Source organism: Kogia breviceps, chromosome 1, assembly GCF_026419965.1.
Source record: "Kogia breviceps isolate mKogBre1 chromosome 1, mKogBre1 haplotype 1, whole genome shotgun sequence".
Lineage (NCBI taxonomy): Eukaryota > Metazoa > Chordata > Mammalia > Artiodactyla > Physeteridae > Kogia > Kogia breviceps.
The window spans coordinates 82,925,806-82,949,495 of NC_081310.1; the positions used below are offsets into that span (position 1 = coordinate 82,925,806).

The following is a 23,690-nucleotide window of genomic DNA, read 5'->3' on the forward strand; positions in this document are numbered from 1 at the left end:
CACACATGCATGGAGTGAATGTCACTGTTTTAATAACAAATAATTTTATATGCTACAGAAACACCCATCTGTCTCATGCTAAAATTGTTCCTCCCTTTATTATACAGAAACCAGTGGGAACTTTTGAGAAAAAGAACTAGGAAAATGAAACCCATAAAAACATAAATGAAAGCTAAATACCAACATTAATATGACCATAATGGATTTTATTTTAATTACCAGTTTTAATCTACTTCCACATTAAAATTTTTTCTAGATCACTTAGGAGCAGATGTAACTTGTTTCCTTCAGCCAAACTAGGGCAAAAGGACTGAATAACATTAAATGGGGGGGAGGAGGTGGGGGCAACAAGACAGAAAGATAGTATAAATACAAAAAAAACCCCCAAAACACACCTTATACACTGATAATCATCCCCCTCTAAAATAAAAATCTACTATCATAGAACCTAATACCAAGCCAAAGCCAAGCACAACAGGGTAGAAAAAATACCAGGTATTTACCCATACAAATGAGACAGAAACACGGATAATTTCATTCTTCTGGAATGGCTGGAGGGGTGGTGGTGGGGGTTATTGTAGGCTTGGCTGTTACTATGTATTTATACTAATATTAAGATCAAAGTAAACTTTTTATGAGCATTGTCACTAATGAAATATTTTCTAAAGATGAGCTATAAAATACATTACCTGCATGTGGATAAAAAGAAAAGATTATATTCATTAAAGGAGAAAATTCTAAAAGTTTTGCCAGATTCAATCAAAAAATTTAAGAGTGGGCTTCCCTGGTGGCGCAGTGGTTGAGAATCCGCCTGCCGATGCAGGAGACACGGGTTCGTGCCCTGGTCCGGGAAGATCCCACATGCCGCGGAGCAACTAAGCCCGTGAGCCATGGCTGCTAGGCCTGCGCGTCCGGAGCCTGTGCTCCGCAACGGGAGAGGCCACAACAGTGAGAGGCCCACATACCGCAAAAAAAAAAAAAAAAAAAAAAAAAAATTTAAGAGTTAAAACACCTTTTCTATCTCAGAAAAAAAAAAAGAAGAAAGAATTGGCCATTCATTTTCCATCCACATTAACTCATACCTGTCAGGGCATTTTCCGAAGTGGAAAGTTGCTCACGAAGTTTGTCCACATCATCTGGGTGCACCTGATCATAGAGTGTGCTACCAAACCATTCAGACTGTGGCTGGTTCAAAACAGGGGTCACTGAGTCAGAGACATATACCACCCGGCCTGTCTCACATGAGACAATAAACAGAAAGCCATCTGCTGCCTCCAAGATCAAATGTTTCAGTTCCTGCCCAAGGAAGAGAAATACAAGTTAATACTGAACTCTTCTGAAAAACCAAATATTATTCATGGAAAGAAATAAGACACTTCAGGCCATATGTATCTCTCCATAAGTAATTGCTGGCTTCTGTCTAATCCACAGGCACAGCTTTGCAACCTAAATATAACTACCTTCACGGACAAGACAGTTTATTCCAATAGATATTTCCTCAATGTGTCTATGTCACTATCCACCTCCTCCTCTTTACTTCAGAACTCAAGACAGGGAATAAAAAGGCTTACCATTAACAATAATTGAGTTCTTGGGCTTCCCTGGTGGCACAGTGGTTAAGAATCCGCCTGCCAATGCAGGGGACATGGGTTCAAGCCCTGGTCCGGGAAGTCCCCACATGCCGTGGAGCAACAAAGCCCATGCGCCACAACTACTGAGCCTGCGCTCTAGAGCCCACTCGCCACAACTACGGAAGCCCCCGTGCCTAGAGCCCATGCCCCGCCACAAGAGAAGCCACCGCAATGAGAAGCCTGTGCACCACAATGAAGAGTGGCCCCTGCTCGCCACAACTAGAGAAAGCCCGCGCACAGCAATGAAGACCCAACACAGCCAAAAATAAATTAAATAAATAAATAAATTTTTAAAAATTATTTTTTAAATAAATAAATAAATGAGTTCTTGATCTCACTCTCTGGTCTCTTTTTAGGATCTTGCTCTACAAATACTGGCGTTTTTCTCTCTCTTTCCCCACAGATTTTTTTTTTTTTTTAATTATTTATTTATTTATTTTTGGCTGCATTGGGTCTTCGTTGCTCTGATCAGGCTTTCTCTAGTTGTGGCGAGCAGGGGCCACTCTTCGTTGCGGTGCGCGAGCTTCTCATTGAGGAGCACAGGCTCTTGGCGTACAGGCTTCAGTCCTTGTGGGTTGCAGGCTCTTAAGCGCAGGCTCAGTAGTTGTGGCACATGGGCTTAGTTGCTCCGCCGCATGTGGGATCTTCCTGAACGAGGGCGCAAACCTGTGTCCCCTGCACTGGCAGGCGGATTCTTAACCACTGCGCCAAGAGGGAAGTCTCTCCCCTCAGATGTTAAACATGATCAAGTTTTCTCAATTCTATAAAAAACCTCCCTCCACTTTGCCCAATTCATCTTTCAGCGCCAAGCTTAAATTAATAGTAGTGTTACACTCACTGGCTCTACTCTCTTTTCACTTATTTCTCAAACCCAATGCAATCTTCACTCTAAACCACTACATTCATGTTTTTTCAGGTTACTAATGTATTCCTAACTGCCAACTTAAGTCCCCTTTCATGAGTCCATATCATTTTACTCAATCTCACTGTATATCTGATAGTGTTACTCATTTTACCCTTTAAATTTTATTTCTCCCTAGCTTCTATGACACTGCACTCCAACTTATACTTCCTTTCCAAATGTGCCTTCTCTGCTTCAGGTTCCCTCTTCTTTGTTCAAGTCTCAAGTGTAGGCATTTCCAAGGTTCTATCTTAAGTTCTCTTCTCTATTCCACACTCTCTCCCAGAGAAATCATATCCACTCCTCCACTAAGAAATGATACCCAAATCTATATGCCTAGACTTGCCTAAAATCTATTAAGCATCTCCAAATAGACATTTTACCAGCAATTCAATTTCAACATCTCAAAACCTGTCATTTCCCCCTTCGAAAACAATCCTCTGTGCTCTTCTAGCATTTCCTTTCTTGATTAACAGTACACCCTTCCTCTCAGGATACAGGCCTCAAAACTCTAACTCCTTTTTCTCACACTCCAGGGATAACTCAGTTTTATAAATTTTATTTTCAAATACAACGTCACTGTCCTAGTCATCTCATGCCAAGACAAATGGTCTTCCTGCTTACACTGTCTCCGATCCATCCTTAAAATGCTACATTTTTTATAGCTCCCCATTGCCTAAAAATTAAAATCTAAATTATTTAACGTAACACCTAAATATTCCATCATCAGGTCCCAGCCTACTTTCCTATTACCATCTCCCAAGGCATGCTAAACTACCTGATTTTCCTTGAATAACCTGATTATTCTCACTATGCTTTTGATCAAGTTATTTCCAATATTTACAACAGTATTCCCCTATTCTTCACTTTCCATATTTGCACTTCTACAGGACTTATTACTGCACCTCCTTCTGATACAGAACTGATTCTGTGTTTATATTATGATTGATTTACTTACATGTCTGTTTCTACCAGTGACTATCTCTTACCATTCTTTACATTTCTAATAGCACAAAGCACCTGGTTAGTTTACAAAATGTGCATTACTGGAGTTTGTTGAATCAATATCTGTATGTGTTCCGTTAGAACAAATTGATTAACTATTTCAATGTACATATATAAAACATTTGTGCTATATGTACTTTCATATAGACCATCCTATTTGGAAAATTCTTATTGCTTTCTTCCAAATTATATTTTTCCTTTCCTTCTAATCCTCTGAATAAAAGCATGGCATCACAGGTCAATTTTTTCTTCCCTATACTTCCTATATTTTACAAATTTTTCTGCAATAACCAAGTGTTATTTTTAATAAAACACAACATGGCTTCCTTACTCTTTGAAGTATTTGCTGACTATTCTCACTCAGGCCTGGCCATTCTATTCACTTTAGCTATCCCTCTAGTATATATACATACATATATGTATATATGTATATATACATGTATATATACATATATACACACACACATATCTAATCCTATATAAATTATTAATAAGTTTTTTTAAGGCATTTCTTCTCCACACCCATTTTCCTATCATTTTTCACTTATGTGTGTATCCTACCACTCACATATTCATATTCAGACTGAGCTCCTGAAAAGCTAGAAATGTTTTTGCCTTCTCTATTTTTCTCATAGTGCATCAAATGTAACAGAGCACATCTCTAAGCAACGACAACTTCCTATTAGACTCCTTGTAGCACTAAAACTGGAAGCTGCTTCAAGAATAAAAAATAGATTCCTTCCACCTTCTGTAACACTAAAGCCAAGGAAAATGACTGGTTCATGGACACAGTCATTTCTTCTCCCTGTGATTCCACTGTTCTTCATGAGTACAGCTCTAAAGTACTTATAAGTTTTGCTAAATAACTTTCACAATTCTTCTCTACTTCTCACTGCTCCAAAGCTAATAAATGGTATAGTCAGGGATCAAAACTCACTTTCCCATGGTCTGAATATTTCCTTCAGAGAGGAATTCTTGTGCTTTGAAGACTCTACAGGGACTTCCCTAGTGGCACAGTGGTTAAGAATCTGCCTGCCAATGCAGGGGACACGGGTTTGAGCCCTGGTCTGGGAAGATCCTATATGCTGCAGAGCAACTAAGCCCATGTGCCACAACTACTGAGCCTGTTCTCTAGAGCCCTCAAACCACAACTACTGAGCCCTCAAGCCACAACTACTGAAGCTCGCATGCCTAGAGCCTGTACTCCACAACAAGAGAAGCCACGGCAATGAGAAGCCTGCGCACCACAAGTAAGAGTAGGCCCCGCTCACCACAACTAGAAAAAGCCTGCGTGCAGCAACCGAAGACCCAAAGCAGTCGAAAAATAAATTAAATAAATAAATAAATAAGAAACTACAGACTCAGCTCTGCTCTGACTCCCAATATAATGTGCTATTCAGGATTATGGTCATCTACCCCAAAAAGATCAAAACCTTCAAAAGATTCTAGACTCTCTCAGCTGTGCTTCCCAGAGACCTGATCAGTGAGGAAAGACGGCTTGTAGGTGCCATCAGTGGATGTGTTGCCAGTTCCTCGCAAGGACTTCATGTGAGAAACCGCCATGCGTAAGATGGTTAGCTTGTCTGGTTTTCGAGCCAGGGCACTACAGGTGGGTACCATGTCTGACAGTTCTGTTATGTAGGCTGTCATCTTGTTCCGTCGGCGCCGCTCAATTTCACTATGATTTTCCCTGCATGGAGAGAGAGAAAGGGGAAGCCCCATCCAGGTGGTCACATCTGGCCATTTGGGAGCCGGGAGAGAGATATGAATACCAAGTGAGCTGCTGAAGAAATGTGGTATTTAGATTTAGTGATGCTTAAGTCTCAGAAGTTAAAGTAAGGTTTGCCAAACTTCTCATGCAGAGCAAGTATGGAATAGAAACTAATGAGGCAGACAGGGTACAAGCAGATACCAGCAATTCTAACTCCTGGAAACTTCACGTCCTATGTAAATTACCACTCCCTCAGAACAAAATGTGTTTTAAGAAATGACAGTCTTAAAAAATGTTGAAAGCAGCTTGGCTGATTTCATGTCTACCAATTCAACTTTTTAAAGGCTGAAAACATAAAATGACCAATTTTTTCCAACACAAGTATGTTGCTCAACAGCTGATACAAAAATTGATAGTATAGATTCCCTTGGTCTATAAAATGCTGTTTGTTCTAAGCATCTCTCATTCTCAACATTAGAAAGCAGAATTGGAAGTTTTACTTGTCCCACTAATGCACGAAGCCCTACTTTCTCTATCTGGATTTGGTTCCAGTACACTGAGCTCATGAGATTTGTAAGATATCATCTAGTAGAGGTCCCTTATGGGTGTCCAATTTGGGACAAAGTGAACTGGAGAATAGGAGTGAAATGGACAGGAAGATGTTTAAAGGCCTGAAAACATACAATCTGGATCTCACCAGGGTAAGCAGAACATATCTCCAATACTAACTTCCTCAAAATCAAACAGAATATCATTGTTAAAAATAATAATCCATGGGCTTCCCTGGTGGCACAGTGGTTGGGAGTCCACCTGCTGATGCAGGGGACACAGGTTCATGGCCCGATCCAGGAGGAACCCACGGGTTCCAGTCGCGGAGCGGCTGGGCCCGTGGGTCATGGCCGCTGAGCCTGCGTGTCCAGAGCACCCGCAACGGGAGAGGCCACAACAGTGAGAGGCCCGCGTACCGCAAAAAATAAAAATAAAATAAAATAATAATAATAATAATCCAGTAGTTTTCAAACTGGATTTCTGAAAAGCCTAATAGTTCCTCAGTGTCTTCTATGGGAGTGCTTCAAGGAGAGACACACACAACATGCTACATTTCTGTTTTTACTTGAGTAGCTTTGCTTTTGTCTTTTTTATTGACTTCTATTACCACTTAAGGATTCTACTGGAACAAAAGTTCTCTGCCAAAACAAAAAGAACACAACAAATCTAACATAAATCTCTTTTTTATGATAAGAGCAAACTAAGGTCAAGCAGCTAACTGACTCTTCTAAGGGCTGCTCTCATTCCCAATGAATGCAATGTTCTTCCCACCATACCACACCAATCAGTTTTATGAAGAGTGAAAGAGTTCGTAGGAGGCATAAGTTGAAATGGCAGCAAAATGAGCTTGTGGCCCAGCTGAAAGAGGAAATGGTAGGTAAGAGGGGGGAAGTAATAAAAACTGGTACTGGTATTAGTGATCTATCTCCTACTGAGTCATCCGAAATCACAGAGACCAAAAAACAGGAAAATTTGGGCACAACATTTCTTCCACAGTATTTCTACATTATCAACAACAGTCTCCAAAGAGAACTCCATAGAGTCTCCTTTACTGAAAAGGTCTCACAACATAGATTCACATTTAGTTACTTTGCCTGAGAAACATAAAATTCTACACTCAAACATAAAGCACCAATTTTGCTAGTATCTGACAGATTTCTGACACTGAAATCCATAAGGCTGATCTTTTAAATAGCCACATCTATGCTGCTAAGCTTTTCTGGGAAACACAACAAAGACTCAATCACCAAAGCAACATCAGTACTGCCATGACAAAGTAATCTAGGCTGTGAGTCTACATAGGAAAATAAGGGTGAGCCTTCTAGAGAGGTGTGGAGTAAATACTGAGGCCTAAAGACTGGGAACTAATTGCAGACACAGATATATATATTTTCTGACAAAGGAGTATTTCCCTGCTAAAGCACCAACTGGCACAGCTGCACTGTTTCTGAAAGCTTTTTATTCTGTGAAACTTAGTGCTAAGATAAAGATAAAAAGAGAAATCTATAAAAACTAATAGCAATTTCTTAAATTCCTAAGTTCCTTCAACCACCCACTTTCTGATGGGGGAAGCCAAAGTTCCTGTTACACACAAACTTCTAAAAATCTTGTCCTCTCTTGCCACAGACAAGGAAAAACACAAAGAGAAAGGGGAAGAAAAGAGCAGAATAAGAAAAAGGATAGAAAAAGCAGCATGATCTGCTTCATCATGCCAAAAGGCACTGTTCTCCTACCTGGCGAGTCTCTCCTTATCCGCAGAGCTCTGCTCATCATCCGACCTAAAAACAGAATTAATGAACTAAGCTAAAAGTAAAATAAAAAGAAAGAAGGAAGGAAGGGAGGGAGGGAGGGAGGAAGGGAAGAAGGGAAGAAAGAGGAAGGAAGAAAGGAAGGGAGGGAGGAAGGGAAGGAGAGAGGGAAGGGACAGAGAAAAAAGGGAAGGGAAGGAAAGAAAAGAAATAGAACAAAACAGATGCAGAGAAGAGAGGGGAAAATGGAAATATGGACAAGAACCTTGCCTGTAACTCTACAAAGCCATCTGTTAGGATTAAGAAAAAGTAAACTTACAGGATAAAGGTCAACATAAAAGAAAGGCCAATATTCATTATAAATTAACATAATCTGAGCACAGTAAGCCAATCATTCTCTGTAGAAACCAAGGATATACAGTTTGAACAAGAAACAAACAAGGGAATACCATTCTCACACACTGCTCCCAATCTGAAAAGACAATGATATCCACATATGCTATTCTATAATGAAAAAAAATCAAACAGTAAATCATGATAAGAATGTCAAACAAGTGATCACAATCTTTCTATAACACACATACAGCACACATGCACTCACAGACAAAATAACCAAACAGCTTCACTGGAGAAATTACATAAATAAAACTAAGAGCTAAGTTTCTGATATATCCCCTATCAATGATTTGATCCTAAAGTAGTAAATTTCTATTCAGTCACTTTCCCATTTCTCTGCAATAAAGTCATAACATTGCTAGATCCTACTACCAACTCCCCCTTCCCTGCAGGGGGCTACAAAGATTATCACTAAATTTCTCTGGATAACTAAAATACTATAAGGGTTGGTGACAACTGAAGAAACAAGGTGTTGGTAGGCCAGTTTATCAGTAATCAATTCCGTCTTAAATATATATATAAATATAAAGAGATTAACAACAAATAGAGTAAGAAAAAAAGTTTAAGTATGACATAACAGGCTGAAAGACTAGCTATTAAAAATGACAAGTATAATGACTTATCAATATATGGGAAAGTTTCTAAAAGATGGCCAGCAGGGAAAAAAAAAGAGAGACAAAAAATAACACAGTAATGATAAGAACCATGTGAAAACTTATACATACTGACCAAAAGAGAAAGAAAACAGTAATATTAAGTAAAGTTTCATGTTCATTGGGTTGTTATTTAACAGACTACAAATTATTTTTTCAAAAAGTTGGGAAAATTCATTTAAGATTCTGAAGACCCTCTAACTGAATTCCGAAGGAGGATATGTGAGGTGAACTAGCTTAACAAATCATATCTTAAAGAAATGAGTTTTGGGAATTCCCTGGAAGTCCAGTGGTTAGGACTCTGTACTTTCACTGCTGAGGGCACAGGTTCAACCCCTGGTCAGAAAACTAAGATCCCACAAGCCACACAGTGTGGCCAAAAAGAAAAAAAAGAAAAAGAAATGAGTTCTTTTGTTTGAAAGTTAAATATCTAAAATTCCTATTACTACTCCTACCCCTACAGATCCATAATCCCTTACCCACTCTAATACTTCCAGGTGAAATACATGAATGTATAAATATTCACATTAAGCAAGACAAATGAAGGCTTAAAACAGTTCATGTTTTCATAGCTTTTAGGAATTTCAGTCAAGAGACTGTGAACCTGTACCACCACTACTATTTGATGGCTTCATTTTCTAATGCAGCTTTTGAAAAACTACTCCCCAAATCCCTATTATTAACTTCTCATTTTAGAGATGGTTCACATCCTAAAATGTTTACAAGTATCTACTTCAATAAACAAATTCTTCAAAAACCTCTTAAATTCACTCCTTTCCTACTGTCATTGCCATCATTCTAGCCCAGGCCCTCACGATTTTATCACTGTCTTATTATTTCAATAGCCTCCTATCTACCTCCCTGACTACAGTGCTTCTGTTTAATCAGTCCTATATAATGCTACTAGAGAAAAATCCCATATGCATTTTATATATTAGAATCTCATTCAAAGCTTATGATGGCATCTCACTGCTTCAGAGTAGTTTTAAACTACTCTGACTGATACTTCTTAGCCCTCTACATCAATTGTTCTCAACGTATGGGCCCCAGACCAGGAGTATCAGCAATGAATAAATAGTAAATGCTTATTAGTTAAGCACTGGATTTTGGATTATTCACTTTTCTGAGGTGGCTGCAAACTCAATTTTTAAAAAACAAATAATTTACTACTTAATAATATATAGAATAAACTTTCTAAAAATAAACCAATATTTGACTTGAGAAGGATCTGTTTAATAAAGCAAAGTATTTTTCATCCTCTTGACAGATAAACATATTTTTTTCAATAAAAACTTGTCTTCACATAAATCATTTCTTTGCTGTTATTTTTAAAAGAATAAAACCATTATCTATACAGATTTTGTAGATCCACTTAATAATAAATGCAACAAAGAAATTCATATTGTTTGTGTTCCTGTGGACACCCAGCAAGCACACTGTATAGATATCTATCACATACATAAAAATACTGTGTAAAATATTCCATTAGTTTGAAGCCATAAGTCTGAAGCCCTGTTACCTGAACATAAACAAGTATAATACTAAGTTTCACCAGCTTTCAGAAGAAGAAACAGACTGGATAGAGAAATTAACTCTCACTGAGATAAAATTAAAACTCAGTATTTTTGAATCACCTGGTCCCACGACAAGGACCAAGATGCTCTATAACATTACCTGGCAAACCGCTCCTTATCATTAGACATCTGATCGTCATCACACCTGAAGGAGAAAAAAAGGGCTTAGTCCAAGGCATTACACTTGTTATATCTATTTCACTCTGAAAGGAAAACTAGAAAGGGGTAAAAAATATTCAACAAAAAAAAGCCAATGAAAAGGCATCACAAAACAATAGAGATAATAACAGCATCCCACAGAACTTAAAAACCCGTGACTATTATTTGTCAGGTTTCTAATGTGTCCTTTACTCTTACTTATCAGACATTCCAAAAAAAGATGATGATCTCATGAGGGCACAGCTGACTACCCTGTCAACACCACTGAGGTTAGGGATTGTTTTGTTTTTGTTTTTCATTAATTATGGCAAAAAACGTGTAACAAAATTTACCATCTTAACCATTTTTAAGTGTACAATTCAGTAGTGCTAACTACAATATATTCACACTGCTGTACAAAATATCTCTAGAACTTTTTCACCTTGAAAAACTGAAATTCTATAGCTACTGAACACCATCTTCCCACTCTCCTTGCCCCCATCCCACGCCTAGCTCCTGGCAACCACCATTCTACTTTCTGTCTCTCTGATTTCAGCTACTTTAGATCCTCATATAAGTAAAGTCGTACAGTATTTATCTTTTTGTGACTGGCTCATTTCATTTAGTATAATGTCCTCTAGGTTCACCCACATTATAGTATGTGATAGAATTTCCTTCTTTTTTAAGGCTGAATAATATTCCACTAGCTGTATATACCACACTTCTTTATCTATTCATTTGTCAATGGATATTTGGGGTGCTTCCACCTCTCAGCTACTGTGAAAAATGGGGCAGTGAACATGAGTGTGCAAATATCTCTCCAAGATCCTGCTTTCAATTCTTTTGGATATATAACCAGAAGTGGCACTGCTGGATCATATGATAATTCTGTTTTTAATGTTTCAAGGAACCTCCATACTGCTTTCCAAAGTGGCTGCACCATTTTACATTCCCACCCACAGTACACAAGAGTTCCAATTCCCCCAAATCCTCACCAACACTTGTTATTTTCCAGGTTTTTTGATGGTGGCCAGCCTAATGGCCTACTCATTGTGGTTTTGATTTACATTTCTCTGATTAGTGATCATGAGCATCTTTCCATATGCTTTTTGGCCATTTGTGTATCTTCTTTGGAGAAATGTCTATTAAAAGTCCTTTGCCCATTTTTTAATCAGGTTGTTTTTTATTGAGTTGCAGGAGTTCTTCAAGTATCATGGAAATTAACCCCTTAACAGATATATGACCGGCAAATACTTTCTTCCATTCCATGGGTTACCTTTTCACTCTGTTTCCTTTGATGTGCAAAAGTTTCTAAGAGTCTTAAATTACTATTTAAACAATGAACTTTATCTCTGACTAAGGAAATACAATCCATTCATCTCAACAACTTCTACTTAATAAGCTGATAAATCCTGTTTGCTACTACAGAAACCGCATAGGAGGATGTGTTGAAGGAGGAAAACCTAACTGAAAACATTATTCTACTCTCTGGAAGACCTAAATTTTCCTCTTCTCATTCACTGTCACAGGATATAGCAAAGACCTATCAACTTTGGGCACAAAGAGCTTTTGGGAGATAGGCAAGACTCACAAAATTTGCAGTTAAACCAGTTATTAAATTACAGCCAGGGCTTCCCTGGTGGCGCAGTGGTTGAGAATCTGCCTGCCAATGCAGGGGACACGGGTTCGAGTTGTGGTCTGGGAAGATCCCACATGCCGCAGAGCAACTAAGCCTGTGCACCACAACTACTGAGCCTGCGCTCTAGAGCCCGTGAGCCACAACTACTGAAGTCCACATGCCTAGAGCCCGTGGTCTGCAACAAGAGAAGCCACCTCAATGAGAAGGCCACGCAGTGCGACGAAGAGTAGCCCCCGCTTGCCGCAACTAGAGAAAAGCCCGCAAGCAGCAACGGAGACCCCACGCAGCAATAAATAACTAAATTAATTAATTAATTTAAAAAAATTATAGCCAGAATTTATACTTCTCCTTCACAGGCTATAAATGCTCAACTAATCTGACCCCAAGAATTTTCAAAATTTTTGAAAATAACTGGAAAGCAGAAGTAGAACGACAGGCAAACATGGAGGTATGGTGGAATCGGGGCTCAATGACAAATGGTTTCTAAGACACAAAATATACTATAAATCAGATGCTACAAACTTTTAATGAAAACAGTGATCTAAGCTGAAAAAAGAGACCTATAATTTACATATTAATTTTGTTTGTTTGTTTTAATTTACTTTTGGCTGTGTTGGGTCTTTGTCGCTGTGCACAGGCTTTCTCTAGTTGCGGTGAGCAGGGGCTACTTTTCGTTGCAGTGTGTGGGCTTCGCACTGCGGTGGCTTCTCTTGTCACGGAGCACGGGCTCTAAGTGTGCAGGCTTCAGTAGTTGTGGCACGTGGGCTCAGTAGCTGCAGCGCACTGGCTTAGCTGCTCCGTGGCATGTGGGATTTTCCCGGACCAGGGCTCAAACTCGTGTCCCCTGCATTGGCAGGCAGATTCTTAACCACTGCACTACCAGGGAAGTCCTTTCATATTAATTTTGAATCTCAAGAATGAATCTTCCAGATATTTGCTACTCAAAGTGTGGTCAGTGGACCAGAAACAGCAGCATCACTTAGGAATCTATTAGAATGCAGAATCTTGGATACTACCACAGACTTAATGAATTATAATCTCTACCTTATCAAGAACCCCTCGTGGATTTGTACATGCATTTGTTTGAATTTGAGAAGCATTATTCTAGACACTAGCAACTCTGATATTGTACCTAGAATTTCAAAGCCTTTATATTCTTAAAAATTATTTTATAGATGTTGTCTGGAGAATATAACAAAATGACACTTGGGACTTCACTGGTTGCACAGTGGTTAAGAATCTGCCTGCCAACGCAAGGGACACAGGTTCAAGCCCTGGTACCGGAAGATCTCACATGCCACAGAGCAACTAAGCGTGTGCGCCACAACTACCGAGCCTGTACTCTAGAGCCCACGAGCCACAACTATCAGTAGTTAGTTAGTTAGTAGAGCCCATGTGCCACAACTACTGAAGCCTTCACGCCTATAGCGTTATATATAGCCTATATCTCCCTGTTGTCTGTGCTCTACAACAAGAGAAGCCGCTGCAATGAGAAACATGTGCACCACAATGAAGAGTAGCCCCCGCTCACTGCAACTAGAGAAAGCCCACGCACAGCAATGAAGACCCAATGCAGCCAAAATTAAATAAATTTTTAAAATAAGTTTTTTTAAAAAATGACACTTCGGGCTTCCCTGGTGGCACAGTGGTTGAGAGTCCGCCTGCCAATGCAGGGGACACGGGTTCGTGCCCCGGTCCGGGAAGACCCCACATGCCGCGGAGCGGCTGGGCCCGTGAGCCATGGTCGCTGAGCCTGTGCTCTGCAACGGGAGAGACCACAACAGTGAGAGGCCCGCGTATCGCAAAAAAAAAAAAAAAAAAAATAGGGCTCCTTTATTTATTTCTCAAATATTTGTTATTCTGCAATGTAGACACTACCTAGGCAATATTTTCAAATTTGAAAAGAAAAAAGGCAGGTTGCAGTCAAGGTTATCTTCCATTCTTTGACTCTTATTGCTTTCCTTACTTAAAAACAAAGCCAAGTAACTGGTCTTAAGCAAAAATAAAAATTTCCCTTCTCTGAAAGAACTCCTTCATCAGTATATTGAAAAGTCCATTTTCAGTTCTCCAGAAGATTCACTACTCAAAGATACAAAATTCAAATTCCTGCTCTGAAGGAGAAGTCAATGAGTATTAGAGGGCATGAAAGATTAGTACATTAATGACCCCCAAATTAATTACACCTTGCAGTATTCACTACCTGGTGTAGCGCCATCCTGTACCAAATCAGGACTCGGACATTTGACTTGCTTTAGCCAATGGGACAACAGCAAATGTCAATCCAAAGCAAAAGTTTGAAAAGCATTTAGACTGGGACCTGCCCTTTGGATTGCAGCCATCACCATGTAAAGACACTCAGTCTGCCCTCCTTAAGGATAAAAGACCACAAAGAAAGAGATACCCAGCCTTATCAGCTGAGTCCAGTTCCCAGCTGACAAGGCAGCTGAATGTAGTCTTATGAGTGAGTCTAGGCAAGGTCAGCAGAATAACCATCTAACCAATCCACAGAATTTTGAGAAATAATAAATCATTGTTCTTTTTAAGCCACACAATAATAGATAACTGATACGGAGGGTCCTGTAAATTCTCTGCTCTCCCCTCATTGAGCTCTTTCCTTTGGAGCTATTACCAGAATGCTTGAAAATTTTATGGGGTATAATATAATAGGTAATTTTAGTTTTAGGATGAAGCACTCTCCTTAGGCCTAAAGACAAAAATATTATGCGTCAGAAATATAAAATAATGAACTAATTTTTAATATCAGAAATCTAGAGAAAGTTTTTTAAGATCTTACCTCAAAAATTTACTGTTCCCTTCTCCATCATCATCAAAATCCAATCTGGGGAAAGCCAACAAAAAATATTATAAGCCTATTGATAATGCAGAACATTAAAAAAAAATAAAATTCTAAATCCACAAGCTATCTGAACACCCACTCAGATGGAAGAAGGAAAAGAGGAAGCGGAATAAGTAAAGGAATATTACCTCTTCCTCGTTGTACCAAACTGGGCAAAGAAATTCGCCAATCAAAAAGGAATACCTATTGCTACCTTTCATTTTCCTAGGGTAGCAATCCACCTTTGCCAAAGTTTTACATCACAGTACAACCTCTATAAAAGGAGCAGGATCAACTCAAAAAGACAAGAAAAAATTAATATGAATAATTCAGGTCCGTTTTTCATTTCTATAGTCTGCTTTAGGCTATGTTAAGCTCTCTGAAACATCTCTCAAAACAGTGATGTTCCATAGGGAGTGATTTTAAGACCTCTGAAGGTTGGCTGGTTGTTTTTTGGCTGCGCTGCACAGCTTATGGGATCTTAGTTCCCAGGGACTGAACCCAGGATTGAACCCGTGCCCTCAACAGTGAAAGCGTGGAGTTCTAACCACTGAACCAACAGGGAATTCCCCGAAGGTTGTTAAATAATGTTCCTCTCCTTTATTCACCTAATGAACATGTAATATATGGTACATTCCGGATACTGTGCTAGATGAGGTGAAGACAAAAGACTTGCTCTCAAGGGATTCTTTGCCTAGACAAATAAATATACAAGTGAGAATGAGAAAGCATCATATGGAGAGAACAATCAATAAACTTTAAATGTTTAGTAAAAGCAGAGGTGACTTTCATTTCAAGTGATTAGGCAAGATTATAGGTAACGAGATAGGCCAATCTCCTATTAATCTCTATACTCCATTAAACTAAAAAATTACTCATGTTACCACCTTAACCCAATGATCTTGGCATCTCTACTAGTGTGATAACCTGAAATTATGGGCCTCTAAATGGGATATATAAGAAGTACATAGCATCAATCCTGAAAGAGTCCATTCCTGTTCCTCTCTGTAGCCCCAGATCATCTGTCAAAGTCTACCTATTTACCCAATAACTCCATTTCTAAGAATCTATCCTAAAGAAATAACTCAGAGAAAAAAATGTATGTACAAAGATATTCATTAAGCATTATATATAACAGCAAATCTTCAAAACAGTTTAAATGTCCCAAAATAGCAATTAAGTACATCCCCTCTATGTAAGTATTTTAAATTATGTTTCTATAGCATATGTAACAATATGGAAAAAAGGTTATTGTATACAATTAGGTGAAAAGACCAGGCTATATAAACCTACATAATTATATGATTATAACTATTTAAAGAAATCTAGGGCTTCCCTGGTGGCGCGGTGGTTGAGAATCCGCCTGCCGATGCAGGGGATGCGGGTTCGTGCCCCGGTCTGGGAAGATCCCACATGCCGCAGAGCGGCTGGGCCCGTGAGCCATGGCCACTGAGCCTGCGCGTCCGGAGCCTGTGCTCCGCAAAGGGAGAGGCCACAACAGTGAGAGGCCTGCGTACCGCAAAAAAAAAAAAAAAAAAAAAAAACAAGAAATCTACATATAGAATAAAGAATGAAGTAATTACACTAAAAAAAAACCAATAGGAGATGACTTTGGGTAGTAGGATTATTGCTCTTTTAGTCTTCTTTCTATATCTTCCAATCTTTCTTTTAAAAAATGTATATTCTTTTAATATATTTTCCTGATTATCAATAAAACACTCACTTCAGAAAATCTAGAAGTAACTAAAAACAAAAGAAAAAATAAATCACCCATAATCCCATCACCCATACATCTGATGAGTATCCTTTCAGTTTTTTTTGCTATGCACACGTTATTTATATATTTTTTTCTGATAAAGTTGGTATATTACATACACTGTAACCTTTTTAATTTTATTTTATTCTTTTTTAAAAAATATATTTATTTTATTTATTTATTTATTGGCTGCGTTGGGTCTTCCATTGCTGTATGCCTTTCTCTAGTTGCAATGAGTGGGGGCTACTCTTCATTGTGGTGCAAAGGCTTCTCATTGTGGTGGTTTCTCTTGTTGCAGAGCACAGGCTCTAGGCACGCAGGCTTCAGTAGTTGTGGCACATGGGCTTCCGTTGTTGTGGCTTGCGGGCTCTAACGCACAGGCTCAGTAGTTGTGGTGCACGGGCTTAGTTGCTCCGTGGTATGTGGGATCTTCCAGATCACGGCTTGAACCCGTGTCCCCTGCATTGGCAGGTGGATTCTTAACCACTGCACCACCAGGGAAGCCCCTGTAACCTCTTTTCTCAATATACTGTAAACATTTTTCTGTACCGATACATATTTGTCACTTCTCATAGCTGTACATTTTCAATACAACTTTCTCAATCAATCCTCTAATTTTGATAATACTGTTTCTAATTGTTTGCTATTATATATAACCATAACACTGTGTTTAAGAGAGTAGACAATAAAGCTAACCTCCCAAGGTTCATATCATAGATCTTCCACTTACTAGCTTTAAAACCTTGGGTAAGTTACTTATTCACCAGATACCTCAGTAAATGAGTTAAAATGTATAAAGCTCTTAGAGGGCTTCCCTGGTGGCGCAGTGGTTGAGAATCCGCCTGCCGATGCAGGGGACACGGGTTTGTGACCCGGTCCAGGAGGATCCCACATGCCGTGGAGTGGCTGGGCCCGTGGGCCATGGCCGCTGAGCCTGCATGTCTGGAGCCTGTGCTCCACAACGAGAGAGGCCACAGCAGTGAGAGGCCCACATAACCCCCCCGCAAAAAAAAAGCTCTTGGAGACATAGCAAGTCTTAATATGTTACTCATGTTAACACCTTAACCCAGGGATCACTCTTTCATTACTACTGGTAAGAGGAAACTTAAAGACTACTTATAACACTAGCTACATAATTATTAAAAGCAAAAGAAAGAAAAAAAATTCAATAACTTAATACTTTAAAAAGTAGGTAAAATACTACCCATTCTTCCAGGCCTTTCTAAAGCAACCTCTTTTCTGAAGCCTTTCTCAATTTCTACCAACCAATGGTGGTATTTCCATACACTGAAACACACAGCAGTGTATTTGTTCCTTTCTTAGCAAACCTGGTGTATTCTATCTTGAATTATATTTATGTGTGTAATGATTATCCCTTTCAGAACATAAGCAACTAAAAGATGAAGACTGTGCCTTATTTACCTTTGTATCCTAGTAGCAATCGGAACAATGACTTACACTAATGAGGCATCTAATAAATAATTTTGGAACTGAATGGACTCTAGGTTCCAAACAAGGCAACATATCAATAACTTAAAGGAGACATATTCTACAGTTCAGCATTCTCTAAATTCAGAAAAGTAAAACGCTTACTAGGGACTTCCCTGGTGGCACAGTGGTTAAGAATCCACCTGCCAGTGCAGGGGACATAGCTTCGATCCCTGATCTGGGAAGATCCCACATGCCATGGAGCAACTAAGCCCGTGCGCCACAACTACTGAGCCTGCGCTCTAGGGCCCGCAAGCCACCACTACAGAACCTGAGCACCACAACTACTGAAGCCCGTGTGCCCTAGAGGCCTTGCGCCACAGCTATTAAGCCTGTGTGCTGCAACTACTGATGCCTACGCACCTACAGCCCGTGCTCCACAACAGGAGAAGCCACTGCAATGAGAAGCCCATGCACCGCTACAAAGAGTAGCCCCTGCCTGCCACAACTAGAGAAAGCCCATGTGCAGCAGCGAAGACCCAAAGCAGCCAAAAAAAAAAAAAAAAAGGCCAAAAGGCCTACCAAAATAATCTTGAGAATGCAGATACAAAGTTTAATGAAAGCAGTGAAATTTTCTCAGCAATGGTGAAATCTTTGGGCTTAGCCAGAGTCCTTTACCTCTTAGAGATTTTTGTTTTAAAAAAAACAAAACAGGTCTTCCCTAGTGGCGCAGTGGTTGAGAGTCCGCCTGCTGATGCAAGGGACACGGGTTCGTGCCCCGGTCTAGGAAGATCCCACATGCCGCAGAGCAGCTAGGCCCGTGAGCCATGGCCACTGAGCCTGCGCATCCGGAGCCCGTGCTCCGCAACGGGAGAGGCCACAACAGTGAGAGGCCCGCATACCGCAAAAAACAAAACAAAACAAAACTGCTTGTAAGAAACTAAGATAAAAACATAAATTCCATACAAAGAAAAATCCAGGGACTAAATAAAGTTATCTGATAGGAGTGTAGTTAAGTAGCCAGAAGAAGTGAGAGGGTTAGGAATAGATAGTTCAGCTACTAACAAAATCAGGCTGGTTTAAAGGAGAGACGTTTGTAACATACTACACTCAAACTCACCCTGGTCGCCGCTTAATAGCCCTCTGGACAATGGCTCCTCCACCTTGAATCCCAGGCCCAGGGTTTCCAGAGGCAATGGCTGGACCAAGTGATGGTACATCTGATGTCATTTCTGTCAGAGAAAAACAGAAATACAGATTTTAAAAAGATTGTTCTTGCTTATCATCATCATCAAACTGGCTAGAAGAAAGGCTCAAGGTATGCATAAAATCTCAGGAGTTTGCTAGAAAACCCAAATGCTCACATCCAGACTGCTTTTCTTGAATTCTTACCCTGGGAAAAGATTTCCCTACACTTCAGTTCCCCCAACTTCATACAGTTTGGAAGAGGTAGCACTATATTCTGTAGTCTACTCTTTTAAAAGTTGGTAATAGTGACACAATATTAATCTAAAACACACACACAAATTGGTTTACATATTTCACTAATGCAACAAATATATATAACTTAGCTCCTCTGATTTATTTTTTCTGGAAAATACAAAAAATACAAAATTTAAAAAATCACCTAAATTCCAATACTCAAAAAAAAATTATATAGAGTAGGGACTTCCCTGGTGGTACAGTGGTAAAGACTCCATGCTCCCAATGCAGGGGGCCCGGGTTTGATCCCTGGTCAGGGAACTAGATCCTGCATGCCGCAACGAAGATCCCACGTGCTGCAATGAAGACCCAGTGCAGCCAAATAAATAAATAAGTGTGGTTTTTTTTTAAGTTGAGCTAATTTTATTTCTTATTTTTTCCCTCAGATTATATACACCTATCTCTCTGATCAAAAACAGGCACAGGCTTCCCTGGTGGCGCGGTGGTTGAGAGTCTGCCTGCCGATGCAGGGGACGCGGGTTCGTGCCCCGGTCCAGGAAGATCCCACATGTCGCGGAGCGGCCGGGCCCGTGAGCCATGGCCGCTGAGCCTGCACGTCTGGACCCTGTGCTCCGCAACGGGAGAGGCCACAACAGTGAGAGGCCTGCGTACTGAAAAAAAAAAACAAAAAACAGGCACATTTGGTCATGGCTAATTATGTTCCAAAAAGCCTGCTACAAGTTTTGCTCCCACTAACAGGATATGAGAGTACCTATTTCCCTCACCAGGACTGCATATTATACTTTTTAATTTCACCAAACCTGACAGGTAAAAATGGTAGAGTATTTGTTTTAATTCTTGTATCTTTTTACATTAGTCATCTGAAATCAATGAGTTGACTCTTCATATCTTTAATATTTTTATACTGAATATCTTTTTCTAATGAATTTGTAAGATCTATCAGTATATAAAGGATATTAAAGGATATCAATATATAAAAGATAATATATGCCTGTTATGTATTACAAATATTTTTTCATCACCTACTTTAGCCTTTAAATATTTAACATTTCAAAATTTTATGCTGTAAAATTTATCAGTGTTTTCCTAAATAATTCCGGGATTTCTGTCTTACTTAGGAAAGCTCCCCACCCTCGAGATTATTTCTATATTTTCTTATAATACTCTTGTGTTTCACATTTAGATTTTTAACCCATCTGGAATTTACTACTTATCCCTACCTAGCATAAGGCAGGACTCTGATTATTTTCTTATACATTGTTAGATAATTATTCTAATATCATTTATGGGATAATCCATCCTTTCCTCACTTATCAGAAATGACTCCTTTACTACTTTACTTTTACTTTACTACTTTACTTACTTTACTTTACTTTTAGTTATCTACAAATAATTGATCTCTTTCTATACTTTTATTCTGTATTAATATATTTTCCAGCTCCTATGTCAATACTGAACACGTTTGAAAACAGCTTTATAGTACATTTGAATTACCTAATAGGAAAGTCCTCCATTCTCCATTAATTTATTTTACAAAATTTTCGTATTAAATGTCATATACTACTTCTGCTTCAGCCAAAAATAAATAAATAAAAATTTTAAAAATTAAAAAAAAAGTTTAGAAATGAATGGGAAATCAACACATTCTCTGATGATGGAAAACTAAGGAGGATTTGTCACCAGCAGACCTATCCTAAAAGCATAGCTAAACAGGGAGTTCCCTGATGGTCCAGGGGTTAAGAATCTACCTTCCAATGCAGGGGACGCGGGTTCGATACCTGACCAGGGAACTAAGATCCCACATGCTGTGGGGCAACTAAGCCTGTGTACTGCAACTTCTAAGCATGCGGGCCACAATTTAGCCCATGCGCTGTGGAGCCCGCACGTCACAACTACAGAGCCCACACATTCTGCAACCCACGCACCGCAACTACAGAGAAGCTCGCGTGCCACAACGAGGAGTCCGCGCCACGGGGGAGGATCCTGCATGCTGCCAACAAAGAGCCCACATACCTCATCTAAGACTCAACGCAGCCAAAAATAAAATAAATAAGTATTTTTAAAAACTTAAAAGAAAATTAGCAAAGATATAGAAGTTCTCAATGATACCTCAATCAACAGGGTCCAATTAACATTTATAAAAACACTACACTCAACAACGGCAGATATACATTCTTTTCAAGTGTCCCCAGAACATATACCAAGATAGACCATATCCTGGGCCTTTAAACAAACCTCAACAAATATAAAAGAACTGCAGGAATTCCCTGGTTGTCCAGTGGTTAAGAATCCGCCTTCCAATGCAGGGGATGCGGGTTTGATCCCTGGTCAGGGAACTAAGATCCCACATGCCACGGGGCAACAGAAACTGCAAGCCACAACTGGAGAGAAGCCTGCATGCCACAACTACTGAGCCCACATGCTCTTGAGCCCGTAACTAGAGAGAAGCCCACAACGAAGAGCCTGCAAGGAAGACCCAGTGCAGCCAAAAATTTAAAAACAAATAAATAAATTAAATAATCATAGATTGGATTATCCAACCACAGTGGAATCAAACTACTTAGAAATCAGTAACAGAAAGATAACAGGAAAATCTCCATTCACTTGGACATTAAATAACACATTTCTAAATAATCAAAGAGGAAGTTCAAAGGGAATAAAAAGTACAGTGAACTAAAATTAAAATGAGGGCCTTCCCTGGTGACGCAGTGGTTAAGAATCTGCCTGCCAATGCAGGGAACACAGGTTCGATCCCTGGACCAGGAAGATCCCACATGCCGCGGAGCAACTAAGCCCGCAAGCCACAACTACTGAGCCCACGTGCCTCAACTACTGAAGCCCGCATGCCTAGAGCCTGTACTCCACAACAAGAGAAACCGCCGCAATGAGAAGCCTGAGCACTGCAATGAAGAGTAGCCCCTGTTCGCCGCAACTAGAGAAAGGCCGCACACAGCAATGAAGACAGAACGCAGCCAAAAATAAATAAATAAAAATAAATTTTTTAAAAAATAGGAGAAAATCTGCAGGATCTAGGGGCTAGTCAAAGAGTTCTCAGACTTGGTACCATAAGCAAGATCCATGAAAGGAAAAACTGGTAAATTGGACATCACTGAAATTAAAAACTTGTGCTCTGTGACTGAGAGGATCAAAAGACAAGTAACAGAGTGGGAAAAACATTGCAACAAAGGACAAAGGACTTGTATCTAGAATATAAAAAGAACTCTCAAAACTCAACAGTAAAAAAGCAAACAGTCTTGAACAGACATTTTACCAGAGAAGATACACAAATGGTAAATAAGCATATGAAAAGATGTTCAACATCATTAGCCAAGAGGGAAATGCAAATTAAAGCCACAATAAGATGCACTACATACCTATCATAATGGCTAAAAAATAATAATAATAAATACCAAATGCTGAGAAGGATACAGAAGAAGATCACTTACACATTGCTGGTGAGAATATAATATAGTGCAGTCACTTCGGGAAACAGTATGGGAGTTTCTTTAAAAACTAAACATGCAATTAATATACAATCCAGCACTGCACTTGTGGGTATATATCCCAGAAAAATGAAGACTTACATTTATACAAAAACCTGTACACAAATATTTAGAGCTCTTTTATCTGTAATAGCCAAAAACTGGAGAAAAAATCCAGATGTCCTTCAACAAGTAAATGGTTAAACTGATATATATACCCCTACTCAGCAACAAAAAGAAGTGAACTACTGATACACACAACAACCTGGATGAATCTCCAGAGTATCACGGTGAATGAAAAAAGCCGACTGCAAAAGGCTACACACTGTACAATTCCATTTATAGAACATTCTTGAAATAACAAAATTATAGAAATAGACAACAGGTTAGTAGCTGCTGGGGATTAAGGAGAGGGTGTAAGTATGGGGAAAGTGGGTGTTGCTTTAAAAGGGCACCACAAGGGACCCTTACGATGACAGAAATATTCTGTATCTTGACTGTACCAATGTCAATATCCTGGTCATGATATTACACTATAGTCTTGCAAGGTACAACCACTGGGGGAAACTGGGCTAAGGGTAGGGGATCTCTGTATTATTTCTCATAATTGAATATGAATATAAAATCATCTCAAAAGAAAAAGTTTAATTTAAAAGTTTTAAAAGCCTTTTAATGTCATATACTTCATCCTCCTTTTGAATATAAAATCTATATAAAGTTCTAACAACAAAAAAACGCTTGAGGTTAATTCAATTACATTAAATTTATATAATAATTTTGAGGGATGAGTAGCATGATAT

General features: G+C 39.2%; 1 protein-coding gene across 4 annotated transcripts in view; it reads right to left on the bottom strand.

The window, feature by feature from the left end:
• The window catches only part of ARNT (aryl hydrocarbon receptor nuclear translocator), a 61,887-nt gene that overhangs the window by 20,630 nt on the left and 17,567 nt on the right, over positions 1 to 23,690 (bottom strand). For 2 of the 4 annotated variants that reach the window (XM_059080027.2, XM_059080037.2), the window contains exons 2-7: positions 19,086 to 19,197; positions 14,740 to 14,784; positions 10,269 to 10,313; positions 7,531 to 7,575; positions 5,014 to 5,227; positions 1,083 to 1,296 (exon numbers count right to left, since the gene is read on the bottom strand). In XM_059080027.2, coding sequence (XP_058936010.1) covers positions 1,083 to 1,296; positions 5,014 to 5,227; positions 7,531 to 7,575; positions 10,269 to 10,313; positions 14,740 to 14,784; positions 19,086 to 19,197 — 675 coding nt within the window. The remainder of the gene's footprint in view (positions 1 to 1,082; positions 1,297 to 5,013; positions 5,228 to 7,530; positions 7,576 to 10,268; positions 10,314 to 14,739; positions 14,785 to 19,085; positions 19,198 to 23,690) is intronic. The other 2 variants (XM_059080046.2, XM_067035928.1) reach the window with 1 other exon arrangement.